Source organism: Drosophila innubila (assembly GCF_004354385.1).
Source record: "Drosophila innubila isolate TH190305 chromosome 3R unlocalized genomic scaffold, UK_Dinn_1.0 2_E_3R, whole genome shotgun sequence".
Taxonomy (NCBI): domain Eukaryota; kingdom Metazoa; phylum Arthropoda; class Insecta; order Diptera; family Drosophilidae; genus Drosophila; species Drosophila innubila.
This window is the reverse complement of record NW_022995380.1, coordinates 7,506,750-7,520,728: the sequence shown is the minus strand read 5'-3', so window position 1 is coordinate 7,520,728 and position 13,979 is coordinate 7,506,750. Positions and strand designations below refer to the sequence as shown.

At 33.1% G+C, this 13,979-nt stretch overlaps 1 protein-coding gene across 10 annotated transcripts in view; it reads right to left on the bottom strand.

The window, feature by feature from the left end:
• LOC117791057 (dystrophin) overlaps window positions 1-9,081 on the bottom strand; it is a 159,994-nt gene extending 150,913 nt beyond the window's left edge. For 7 of the 10 annotated variants that reach the window (XM_034630687.1, XM_034630702.1, XM_034630694.1 and 4 more), the window contains exon 1: window positions 8,637-9,081. In XM_034630687.1, the coding sequence (XP_034486578.1) occupies window positions 8,637-8,754 (118 nt within the window). In that variant the 5' untranslated portion in view covers window positions 8,755-9,081. Of the gene's footprint in view, window positions 1-5,823; window positions 6,170-7,268; window positions 7,402-8,636 lie in introns of those variants that run through there. The other 3 variants (XM_034630688.1, XM_034630695.1, XM_034630691.1) reach the window with 2 other exon arrangements.
• Window positions 9,082-13,979: the final 4,898 nt, after the last annotated feature.

Below are 13,979 nucleotides of genomic sequence, written 5' to 3'. Positions count from 1 at the left end.
AAATGCTGCCAAAGGCTTATCAACGTGGGGGACAACAAGACCCAAGTCATGTTTACGTCTATAACCAGCTAAAGCCAAAGTCGAAGCCCCCACAATAGCCCAGCTCCACCTCCACCTCCACCTCCACTTCCATCTCTACCTTCACGTCTCCGTCATTGTTTGGCAGTGGCTTTTGGACGCCTGCTCCAATGTTCAGACTGTCCGTCTGTCTGTCTGATGGTCCGTTGGTTGCAAGCGGAAGTTTTAACTCATTTTTGTTGTTATACAAATATTTTTTTTATAGCGAACCGCAGCTCCACAGCTTGGTCAACACTTTGGGCAACACTTCCGACATTCGGTGTTTCGCTGGATTTACATAGACTGCCGGATGGACAGCACTTTAAATTAAAATGCAACGTTACTTTTCAGAGTGTGACAATATTATTATTAATAATGCATCTACTCCCCTCTAAATACAGTTATTTAATTACATTAAAAAAAAACCTTTGAATATATTTTAGAAATGGAAATAATATTGAAATATATGAATAAAGTTTCCAGTTGCAAGAGAATATAATTTAGCAAACTTTGTAAAATTTTTAAGATTAAAGATTAAAAAATAAAAAACAACTAAATGAATTTTCTATAATTAAAGCTGGTGAGTATATGCTCTGATCAGCCGTCCGACTTTTTTACGGATAAATTCATTTCTAAATAAGTACTTTATTCTGCATAATATAATTCATTTTAAAAACCACAGCTAAAGTTATACAAATAATAATACCCAGATATTCTATCATAAGATTAAAGCCAACTTTAATCAAAATAATAACGCTAAAATAAAGCTATTTTCTATTTATTATAAATATACATTTTTGTCCACCAGATTAAATAGCTTTCAACGTCTGCAGTAGCTTAATATGTGCGTCGCCGTACTCCACAATTTATTCTATCTATAAATATTCATTAAATTATTTTAGCCATATCTTGGTCAACGGCCTACTCGAAACACTTAACGCCTTATTAGCTTTCGGCTTAGGAGTATGTGTCGCCTTGTCGTTTTCTTCAAAATTGATTACAAATCCACTTAGGCGGCGGGTTTTTCGTTGAGCTGACAAAATGCCGCGATTGCTGCTTAAATTTTACGCATTCATTAATGTTATGGATAATTGAATTTACTTATCGCGAAATTCATTCATTGAAGCAGGTAATAACAACAACAAGCAGCATTGGCAAATACTTAATACAAACTGCGATAATGATGACAAGACTCGAGAATCCACAATTAAGAAGAAGAGTCAGAGAAAAGAGTCAACGATTTGGCAATTGGCCATAAACTGGTTGTTGGCCAACAATGCAGACTTTGCACATACAAATTCTCATGTTGCGGGACTTAAATACAGACAATCTGAACATATTCGCAGTGGTCAGGAGTTGCTGTTGTCGTTTCTTGAGGAAGCAGAAACACATGTCTATTGACTAATTTTAGTAATTAAAGAGATTGCATACGAAATTATTGGAAAGTTGTAGGCCCATTATTTAAGAATTTTCTTAAAAACAGGATTGGGACAAAAAAAGAAACAGAAACTTAGTCATGCCTTGGTATATTAGCTAATTTATAACTATAATTAAATTCTACCGCTAATATATAGTATATATAGTTCATATTTCTATTTAATTATATTTATTATATTTCTTAAGTAAAATTTGTAGAAATGGCTACAAGATACAATGTACAACAAAAAACGTCTTACATATATATAATTATATTAATTTGCTATTTTTCTTAACTCCACCGATAGCAAAAAAGTTGTAGAACTTGAAGAGATCTTAGAAGTGGGAATACGACTTGTTAACTTAAACTGCACCCTCTTTAAGAGACCAAAAGCTTGTGTACCTGAATGTGGATATACAAGTGTATTTGCCATTAACTTTAGCAATGCGTCGCCTCTCCTAGGCCTTATTAAAGCCCACTTAGACGAAATGGCTCTTTAGTTGCCGCGAGGACTTGCACTTGACTGTGTTTGCTTCTTTTTCCTTTCCCATTCTCCTCCTACTTATTGCTCATTTTTATTTTCATTACATGTGCGCTTCCTTTGCGCATCTATAGACACATAACCATTCCCCTTTCAGCCGCACTTTAATTGATAGGGCTTTTGTAGCTATTGCCGTAACATTTCTCAGAGGAGCGTGAGAATACGCCTCAGTCATGTGTTATTAATTTATACGACAACTTGCACTCGCGAAATTATTGGACAAACCTAAGGACAGATACAGATACATAGATACATATACAAAACTTCTTTTATTTGTGGCATTTAATTCGTGACAATTAACTGTATTTGTTTCAGCGTCACAAGAAACAGCAACCACATAATTGAATCCACTCAATTGTTGACCCTGGCCATGGCTTCGCATTTGATCAAAGTTTTTCTGTTTATTTACTCTTACACTCTTCACAACTTTTTATTTCATGGCTTTTATCGATTTCTGAATTTTGTTGTTTGTCACACTTCAAGTGGGTAATAAAAAAGAGCAACAAAAATGACAATACTTTATTATTAGAAGTGAAATTTTGCTTGAAATAGCAAGAAATTCTACTTAACATTTTTTGCCGATAACATTATTAGAATATTTAAAGCTATTTTTTAGAAATATCAAGCATTTTCACTTTCACTTACAAAATTGCAAATTGTAATATTGTAATACGAATGAAATAACTGTAAGAAACATCTGAAGTAACCTTGATTTTTAATCTTTTAATTGATATATTATCATATTTATCTACATCAATTTTATTAAAATTCAAATTAATTAAAAAAAAAAAAGAAAAGTAGTAAATAATTTCATGTTATTAGTTGAATAAAATTTTTATCCTATAAATTCATCTAATATAATACATTTTAAAAGTTGTATTTGTATAAAAATGCCACTTAATTTAAAAAAAAAAATTATTTTTAATAAAATTAATTATTTTTAATAAAATTAACCATTTTTTTTTTGTGTATTTATAATCGATCTAGTATCATATTGAAATGAAATTCCATCTTTGTCGTTCGCATGCTCTCGAAGCGAACCCCATGCGTTTCCCCGACTCAATCAATACTTCAGCATGTATTCAATCAATCTGTACGCCCCACAAGTTACGTAGTGTAGATACCTTCAATACACGTATTCATAACTCAAACCGTCTTATCAGTCACATTGATCGATGTAGCGTGCAACGAAGCTAAAAAATGTTTTTTTTAATATTTACAGAAAGACAAAAAAATATGAAAGATAAAAAAAGAAAAATATGGGTATAAAAGAGAAAGGGCGCTTAAACTGGAGAGTCTTACTCAAATGCATGCGATCAGTTTTCCCACTGCATTCGATGATTTGTAACGCTTCAATGCGGTTTATCATGTTTGTTTTCGCGTCAGAGACAAAACTGCGAGTCAAAGTCAGTTAAAGTCAATGGAACCCCACAACATTTATGGTCAAGTGAGTTTGCAAACATTTCACTCACTTTGAGATGCCTCCAACTTGAGCTTCAACTTCAGTTACTGTAGCTACAGCTACGACAACTGTTGATAACTTGGCCGCAATGTTTGGCTATTCAATTTGCCTTATTGGGTACGCAAACTTTCTAATTAGACATTGTTGATTGAAAATGTCAAGTTTCCTTTCCATGTGGGAGAGAACGTTCGTTTTCAATTTACGATAATGCTTATTGATGCCTGTTGACAGACGACTCAATGTTTATTTTTAGTTACTACTTAAAAAAAAAAATGTACAACAATAGCTACAACTTGACAGGTGCTTATTCAATTCTCAACAGTTACCTCTAGGTAATACTTAGTAAGTACAGCTGTATATTTATACTAGATACGAGTACACTTATACTTACTATGTGTTGTCACGTACTATAGACTGCTGCAGTATGTTTATCAATGTCAATCATCTATATCTCTGTAGATACATTTTTTTTTTCCTTACTTAGTTTTAAAAGGAATAATGTTAAAGACCTATAAAATATTTTAAATAAGTTCAATTGAAAGTTCCACTTTAAAAAAAGTAAGAGTAGAAAAAGTTCGACTGATATCTCATTTTATTTCTAGTAGTAGTAAAGGAGCTTTAGAATAACTTCTGTGTAAAGAAGTTTAACATAGTAGAAGTGGCCATCTATGACATAACTCTAGATTCGCACAACGGAAAGCGGATCAAAGTTTTTCTCAGGCTCTTATAACACGCTTTCCTATTTACCCTAAATTAACCCCGAAGTCATCTCGGAGCTTGTGCCCTCATTTAAGTTCACTTGCAGTGTGAGTTAAATTTCTTAAAAGACAAAAATGAAAATAGTGCGAGTACTCGTTAAATGGAAATGGAATTGTATCTTTACACCCGCACTGACAATTGTCAGCTCGGGGACGACCACGATAACGACCACATGTTGCACACGCCCGGCACGGGCACACATACATGCACACCCCACTCACAGATACACATACACAGATACTTAGTTACAGATACAGTCATCTGCATTTCTTTCTTGGCTCATTTGGTTAAGCAGTTAATGATCAGACAAACAGCGGGCGTGGCTCAATTTGCCGGCTCTGGCGGTTTCGCTTTATAAACACCACAAACTGAAATATCTAAATACATGCCCTCTCTGTCTATCTTTCACTCTCTCTTTCTCACTCATACACACTGGCTTCTTATCTCTGTGTTCTCTCGCGCTAATGAGATCCGACCACTGTGAGGTTTTGTGGGCCGAGTGTTTGTGCCTATCGGTAATTGAGACTCGATTTGGTTACGAACCGCATCAATTTACTCTTGCCACAATTCGTGTGTGGGTTAGAATGGTTTAAAGTGTATGTATCTATGTAAGCACAAAAACACACATACATATGCATGTATGTATGACAACCAGCTGCTGCCTTTTGACTACATTGGAATGCGAATGCGCATTTGCATTTGGCCACATGTGGCATGCCACGGTGCCTGTCTGTCTATTTGTCAGTCTGTCTGCCCCACACTCTGCTCAATGTGGAGCACTCGGCACAAGCGAGTGAAAAATAGTCACGCCCATAAAACACAACAAATTTACTCAAGATTACAACTTGCAATTTGTTACTTTAATGGCTTTCCATTTGCTCTATAACTGCCTGACTGACTGAATGATTTCCATTCCAGCTACCAGATCATAAATTTGCCATGTGATCTCATCAATTTGTTGATGACATCTAATCTGTGTTCACTTATTGATTGAATTCCTTGGTCTAGACATCAATTTAGTGTATTTAATGTGGAAATTAATCGATAAATTATACTAAAATAATTCGATTATTTTTTTAAAGAATATATTTTAGGTATTTATGAAAAATTAAAGCTGGAAAAACTATTATAAACGAAACTTTTATTGAAATTAGTACTATACAATATATAAATTCTGCACCTTTATATCAGGGTTTAAGCCTAGTTGGTATTCTTATCATTTTGATTTTCATTTTAAACAAACTGCTACATAGCAAATTTTGATCTGTCTAGTTCTAATAGATTCTGAAATAGTGAAGGTTATATATATATATATTCAGAGAGATAAACAGGCTCAAATGAATATAAACTCTCAATAATGTATTTTAAATATATTCGTATAGAAAACGTCATAAAAAATGCCTTGATCTACCTATAAAACACATTTCTAAATAAGCGCTTAATATAATTTTTGTTATATTTTTCTAGCAAATGTAAAAAATTTTATTATAAAAATTTTGTATATGGCGATTTAATTTATGGAAACTACATCCATATACACAATATTGCTAATCTTATCAACAGTTGACTTTCCAGACATCAGCTTACCAATTAAAATCGCTGGTTCCATATTCCTTAATCGCCTTTTTTTAGCGGAAACAGCCTTTAATCCAAAATTCGTTTAGTTTTAAAGCACGTAAAATATTATTTCCAAGTTGTAAAATATAAAATCGTTGAATCACATAAAACACATTCGCTTGTTTTTTTTATTTTCTGATAAAAAAAACAATTATTTTTGGCTTTTTCTGGCCATTCTTTTCACTTTCGCACTTGGGGTATTTTTGTTGACGTTTTTTTTTTGCTGTTTCGTATTATTTCGTGATAATTAATGAAAATAAAGGTGCGTCCGAAAAGGTGCCAAATTTGATGGGAACCAAGAAATTAAAAGTGACACCTGTAACATTGCCGCATTGAGTTGCATGTTTGCAAAAGCAAAATAAACAGAGGAGAAATATGAAAAACAAACAAGCCGAAACAAACACAAACAAACAAAAGACAAAACGAGCGAGCGAACGAGCGCAAAAAGAACAACAAACTACTATTTCTGTAATGAGTTCTTTTTTGTTTGTTTGTTTGTTTGTTGCTGGTTAATTTAACACAACTTTTAGTTTGTTTTTTTTGATAGTGCAGTCACTATTTCAGTGTATGCGTGTGTTTATTTCTTATCGCCAAGAGGGTGAGAGACCTAAAGCCATTGACAGAGAAAGAGAGAGATGCACAGGTGGCTCTTGCTCGCTCTTATGCTTGATCAGAAAACAAACACCGGTTGATGGCAGCGGAATGCCTGGCAATTGGAACACATAAAGAAGCACGCTCACATTCCAATAAGCACGCGCATGGAAAGCGAAAACCAGATATGAAACACTGGAAACTATGGAACAGACAACAGTTTCGCTGCTGCTAACTCTGCTAACGTCGCTGTTGCCGTTGCGGGTAATTTGTGAGTCAAAGAATCAGCCAGCAACAACAACTACATTTGTTCTGCCTGTGTGTGTGTGTATATATGTGTGTGTGTGTGTGTGTGTATATCATATGCGCCTTTTGGTTTGTATGTGTAATCAAGAAAAAGAGTTAAAGACAATGCCATAGAAAATTTTGTTGTTTTTATTACTGCACGGACAAGAACAAACTGGGAAAACTAATGAAAAATAGCACTTTAGTTTACAATTTTAACACTAAGTATTATTAAACTTTTGTTGAAACAAGTATGTAGTTGCTTGTTGCCAAACACTCTACACTTGAACTTGTTGCGTCGCAGCGCAATGATGGCGTCAACGTCAACGTCAACGTTGGCGACCACTTTTAATTGAATTTTTTGCAGTGCCTTTTGGCCAAATATTCACATCGTGCTGTGTGCACATTTTGATTACACATTTTTAATTAAACTTTTTAAGCCACTTTTATCATCGAAGCGTTGCTTTAAACGCTTTTAATTGCTACCCTTTGCCCCGCTGCTTCTTCTTTTTCACATTTTTTTTCGTTGTTTTTTTTACCTCAACCGTAAAACGTTAATACCTTGCGCGCACTTAAAACGATGTTATTCGCACGACTGCGCTGTAGTGACTGTCTGATTGGAACAAACCGATCTTCAGTGTAAGCGGCAATTCTGCCCTGTTAAAATGGAGAGTGAGAGTACGCGAGCGCAAAAGTTATGTTACCTAACAGAGGTATTAACATAAACCATAACATACTGTTAACATTGCACGTTACTAATATAACTGCATATGACAATAAAATAAACTAACTTTAATTTTAAATAATTAAAATAATCGACATTTAAAAACTTCAACACTGACATATTCTGTAGGTTTTAAGAGCATACAATAATCGGCTTTTCTTATTTTAACATTTAAGCTAGCTAACATGTGTATCTCGCTCAGAGAGGCTGCTTGCTTAACAGCAGCTGAGCGAGATGGCTCAAATGTTTCAATCTCATTCTGTTGCGTTGCCGTAAGAAATAGAAATTGCTCTTAAATTGGAAAACAATTGAAATCGAATTGGAATTAATTGATGGACCACGATAAGCCAAGTTCATACAGCAGCTTAAGTCTGTCTTTTATAGACACTTATTTAAAGCGCTTTAACGTTAGAAGCTTGATTTTATAACCGTCAATATTTCTATAATTTTTGATAAATAAAGCTTCAAGTATTAGTATACACTAGTATAATATAATCATCAGATTCGCATACATGCCAAAAAATGAACAATAACCCACAAAATGAACACAATTAAGTGGCAGCTATAAACACTTAAAAATTTTTTGTTATAAAATTGGTAATAGAAAGAAAAAAGTAAAACCCGATTGATCATGATTATCAAGCGACATTCTGTTTATTTACTTCCCCCTTCTTGTTTACTTTCGCTGCTAGAGTAACACATTTACTATTATTAAGGTATTTGATATACCTACTGTGACAAATATTTAAACAATTTTGTAAATAAATATTGGCTTACTCTAAGGTAGAACGGTTAAGTTGGCTGTGCTCGATCAGTTTAATAAATATTTCGTTGTTTATTGGTCATTTTTAATAATATTTTCCGATTAGATAAAAATACAGAATCTGCTTGCAGGAAACTGGTATTTATTTAGCTCTTTATAGCTTCTTCTGTTCTTAAAGTGCAATCTATACATTTAACTTTGTTATATAAGTATTATATACAATACAGTGTCCGACTCTTCACATCATACTTAATGTATGCAAAAGCTTCAACTCAACGGTATTTTATCAAAATTTAAAGCCATAACAAACAAAAGATAAGCACAGCAAGTGTGTACAGCTCTAATAGGTGTTTTGGTACTGCTACATTATCGTACGGACCCATATCTATTATAATGAAATTGCAGCGCTTTGAAACTCACCCATAGTTTTCGTTAGAAACTCATCGTAGTTCATTAGGGGCGGAGTTGAGGCGCCCTGAACAACATCCAAAAAGTCCTCATCACTGTAAACGGAATCATAATCGTTGGGATCGTGCATGGCAGTAGTTTAACGATAGCTCAACAATAGTTATCTTTGTGTTAAGAGACACTCTTAGAACATTTTAAAAAACTTTTAAATCATATTCATAATTTGCATAAGCTTTGTTTAAACACTGTCACATACTTTTAGGCAGCACTGCTATTTGGTCAGCTAGACTGAATGCAGATACTTTTATTCTCAGAATAATTTTTATTTACTTTAGCTAAAAACAATATAATTGTACAGCCAAATGCAGGCAACTAACTCGATAATTATTATAATATCAGCGGAAACGGAAAACTGACAACCGAATCGTCTAAAATTTAAGGTGCGACTAACGCGAGAACTGGCGAGACATCGCTCTAATCAACAGTGAGTAAATACAAATAATACGAAGGCTAGAATAAACGCAAAATGTTAAACAAGTCTCAACTGATTAGAATACCTAATAAAACAAAAACAATAACTGAAAACAGAGACAAAATATGGAATTTGCTCAGCAAATTCTCTCAGTTAACAGTTTTAAAATATCTCTTGATAACGCGAAAGTAATGCTAGTAGACGAGAGAGCTACCCATATCTTATCTTTGAAACTTGGTGCTAGTTCTCTTATTGGAACAAGTAAATACCTAAAACAGATTATTGATAGCTCAATCTTCAATTAATTAATACGCTAGTCACACGGCAATATGTTGATTCTTAACATTTTCAAATTTTCGAAGAGATTATAGCAGTAGAAATGCATTAAAATTTAATGGAAGTGCCAGTATCATTATCTTTACCATTTAAAATCTTCTCGATTAATGTTAATCTATTGGGGCATTCCAATTATTATATCTCCTTACCTTATTATTATTATGTTAGATGTCTATGAATGATAATAGTTCTATTACCAGCTGTTCCCATTTGGTTAACATTCTATTGATAGTTACAGACTTGAACTTCCCATGGAAAAGATCTAACAAAAACTCCGATATTTTCTCCGCGAAGCCTCAGAGTTATTACGTGTATAGTTACAACCCCCATTTCCAAGTAAAAGCCGTATTTGTTTTTTAAACAGCACACCAAAGAAATAGCTTCATTGGAATGTTAAAAATTGTATTTAAGTGTCTGTATTTTTAATCTATATAATCATATACACATAGAATCGTTATTATATAGTATATATTTATATATATTGTATTCTTTTGCAATTTTATTTTTCCATAATTGATTTAAAGTTTTTCTTAATTTCAAATATATTCTTAGTTGTTTTTTTGTGTGGTTTTTGAAGAGTCTTTAACTCTTGTTTGCTGCAATAGTTTGTTGCTACAATTTATCGGATATGTTTATTGATAATTGGTATTAGAAATACTCGTAGATTTATTGTTCATTTATTTGAAAATATCAAAATACAAAGATATTAATTATAAAACTGTGTGCACATTTTCACTTTCTCTGCAATTTCATAGTTAAATTGTAAATGTTTAATTTTCATTTTACGACAAAGAAATGGTTGTGAAAGTGAATCTTGCAACACTGCTTTGAGTTTAGCTTTAAAGATCAACTAAAATTGAAATTTTAATAGGTTGTTCTCAATTTATATTTAGCTTTGCAGAATTGTTTCAGCATTTTAATGGTTGTGTTTGGGTCAGTTTTTGGTCTTAAAATACTGAAACAAGTTACAAAGTCAATCAAAAAAATTAAAGTGAAATCAAAATAAATAATATGATTTCTCAATTTTTCTCAATTAGAAATTGTAGCTGTTTTTCAACTAGTTTTGTATTTTACTTTTGTATATACTTTTGCTCTCATATTTGATATGTTTTGGTTTTCGTTAATTGATTTGTTGCATATTTGTTTGATAAACGATCTTTGCGGTTTTTATAGAGTCTGGCAACATCTATAGAAAATCCGCTGATATGTATGCGATATAGTTTTGTGGCTTACCTTATAGATATCATATAATATTGTATATAATTATATTCCTTAATTTTATATATAATAAATTTAAATATTTTCAAAAATATGCACAAAGTAACGCACAATAGTTTTTTAAGATATGTTTTTTGAGAGTTTCGATAAGATTTCGAATAAACGATATAAAAGGGTCGAATTATTACATTTATCTAACAAATACCTGCGCAATTGTTATAATTTATAATATAAACAAATAAAATTATCACTTTTTTATTTTATTCTGTTTTTTTTTGTCGCGATTTTTCATCATTTGCATCGTTATGGAATTTGTAGTTTGTCTCCTTATTTACATTGGGGGGAGCATATACACATACTCATGTATGTAGTTATACATATAGTATATAATATCATAAGTACTATATCTGTATTTTCTATATATATACATATATAGTTCAATGGATCTGTTTCTATTCATGCTTAATTTTTCATTCAACACCACTTTTCATTTTTAATCATTTTGAATATTGTGTCTGTATATATTGTATTTATTAAACATTTAAATAGACAACTAGTAGTTAACAAATCTTCAAATAATAAAACATATCTGAATTTTCTTTTATTCCATTTTTTTCTATCAATACTAAGTTTTCTACCAGCTAATTCAAGGTACTTATAACTCCATTATGTAGTTTTAAATTTAAAAAATTGTTTTCTTTCAATTTTGCATTGAAACCAAAGAAAGCTCCAGGCTGCGATCTAATAACTCAAAAAATGATCATTGAACTTCCAAACTGTGCTATTTCCCTCATCTGTAAACTTTTCAACGCGATTACAACCATCGGCTACTTCCCAAAAAAATGGAAGAAATCGGTCATTATAATGATTCCCAAACCAGGAAAAGACCATACAATACCATCATCGTACAGACCAATTAGCCTACTACCGTGCTTGTCTAAGCTTTTTGAAAAATGCCTCTTGACGCGCATAATTCCTCATCTCAGAACACACAACACAATCCCAACACATCAATTTGGCTTCCGAGAAAAGCATGGAACTATCGAGCAAGTTAACCGAATAACATCAGAAATACGTACAGCATACGAACATCGGGAATACTGCAGCGCAATATTCCTCGACGTCTCCCAGGCCTTCGATCGAGTGTGGCTTGAAGGTCTCATGCATAAAATCAAATCGACGCTCCCAGTGTACACTCATAGGCTTCTCGAGTCGTACCTCTACAATAGAGTCTTCGCAGTGAGATGCAACACCACTACATCCGATGATCATATTATAGAAGCTGGAGTTCCCAGGGAAGTGTATTGGGACCAACACTATACGTAATTTACACAGCGGACATCCCCATAAACGAGCGGCTAACAACATCTACGTTTGCCGACGACACCGCAATTCTTAGTCGTTCCAGATGCCCCATTGAAGCATCAGCACGTCTAGCTGAACATTTGGCGGTAGTAGAGAAATGGCTAGCCGACTGGCGTATTAAAATAAATGAACAAAAGTGTAAGCATATCACGTTTACTCTCAACATGCAAACATGTCCTCCGTTAGCACTGTCTAATACACAACTCCCACAAGCCAAAGAAGTAACGTACCTTGGCGTTCATCTTGATAGGCGGCTCACCTGGCGTCGGCACCTTGAAGCAAAAAAAACGCAGATTAAACTGAAAGCCAACAACCTCTATTGGCTTTTGAATCCCCTGATCTCCTCTCAGCTTAGACTACAAGGTTCTACTCTACAATTCCACCATAAAACCAGTGTGGACCTACGGCTCGCAGCTTTGGGGAAACGCGTGCAGTAGCAATATTGATGTCATTCAACGAGCACAATCAAAAAATCCTGAGGACTATCACTGGGGCACCATGGTATGTTCGAAACGAGAACATTCATAGAGATTTGAACGTTATATACGTCAAAGATGAGATAGCAAGACAAAAGGCGAGCTACAACATTAAACTATCCTCACACCCAAATCCTCTTGCTCAACGGTTAACTCGGGTTTGCAGTCGAACCCGCCTTAAACGAAACGACCTTCCAGCCCAGCAATAAACCCTTGGGGCACCGTAGATCATATTAAGTCAACATGACTGTTAGTTGCTTTAAATATAAGATTTGATAAACTTATTGTAAGTCTCCTTGGAGAAGATTCAATAAATAAAGGCAAAGTAATAAAAAAAAAAAAAAAAAAAAAAAAATTTTGCATCTGCCTATTAGAACGTTGGGTTCGTTTACTTGCTTTGCATCGAACAGAAATACCTCTCTTGTACCCCGTTTGCGGGATAAGTGCTTAGTTAATTCTCCTTTCGTATTAACATTTCCGTGCTCTTTCGTTTCACATTTAATCCACTTTAATTATCTATTTGAATAGTTAAGAAACAGTTAGTCATGTGTAAAAAAACAAAATACAAAAATGTATTAGTTTTAGTAGCCAAATTTGTTAAAAATTTTTTCTTATTACATTTTTAAAAACTCTTTTGTCAAGGGGTCAGCTCTGAATATAGTTAATCAAAATTGGCTACTAAAATCGATCATAATATCTTGAGCTTCATTTTGGTTACTATTTTTTTCTTCTTTTTTTGAGATTAGAAATAAAGTGTTGAGTAAGCTTAAATTTAAGGATTAATAATGTGAAACTTTGTTTTTGTTAAACAAAGATATTTATTTATTTATTATATAGTTTTATTTTGAATTCGCTAATTATGCAACTCGACAATTCTGTGTGATTGTGTTCAGTAGCCCGACATATGTGACTTGTATACTGTATAATATGTAAGTATATATTGGGTTTATTTCAACAACAATAGCTGCAGGGCTTTTCTAGTGGGTTATTCAATTACACTAAGCTCTAGACGATACGAATATTCAATTGAATACACTAAACTCTACATATAGATTAATATATAGCTGTGCTCATATATTGTTTGTTTATAAAGAATAGAAGTTTCAAAAAGTCGTACTAGATATTGTTTCTTGGAAGGTTCTGCACTGATAGCCTTTGATTTCCTTATAGCGGTTGAAACACGAACAATCTTTGTAAAATTTCGGAATTAAGTGAATACCTTTGCGTGTGTTCATTTGGGATTGAAACTAGAGAGTTTTTGTGAGGCATCTTAAATCAGTTATACATAGATAGATCGATAAAGGTCTTCATGTACTAACATACATATAAGTAAGAGATACCATAAACATTTATATATATATTTTTTATTTTTAAATTTTTTTTTATATTTTACTTGAGTTTTTTTTGCCCAGCGATCCTGCTTCCATATTTTGTTAATTTCTTTAGTTTTGTTTTTCATTTCGTGAATTTTTTCGTTATGTTTTTTTT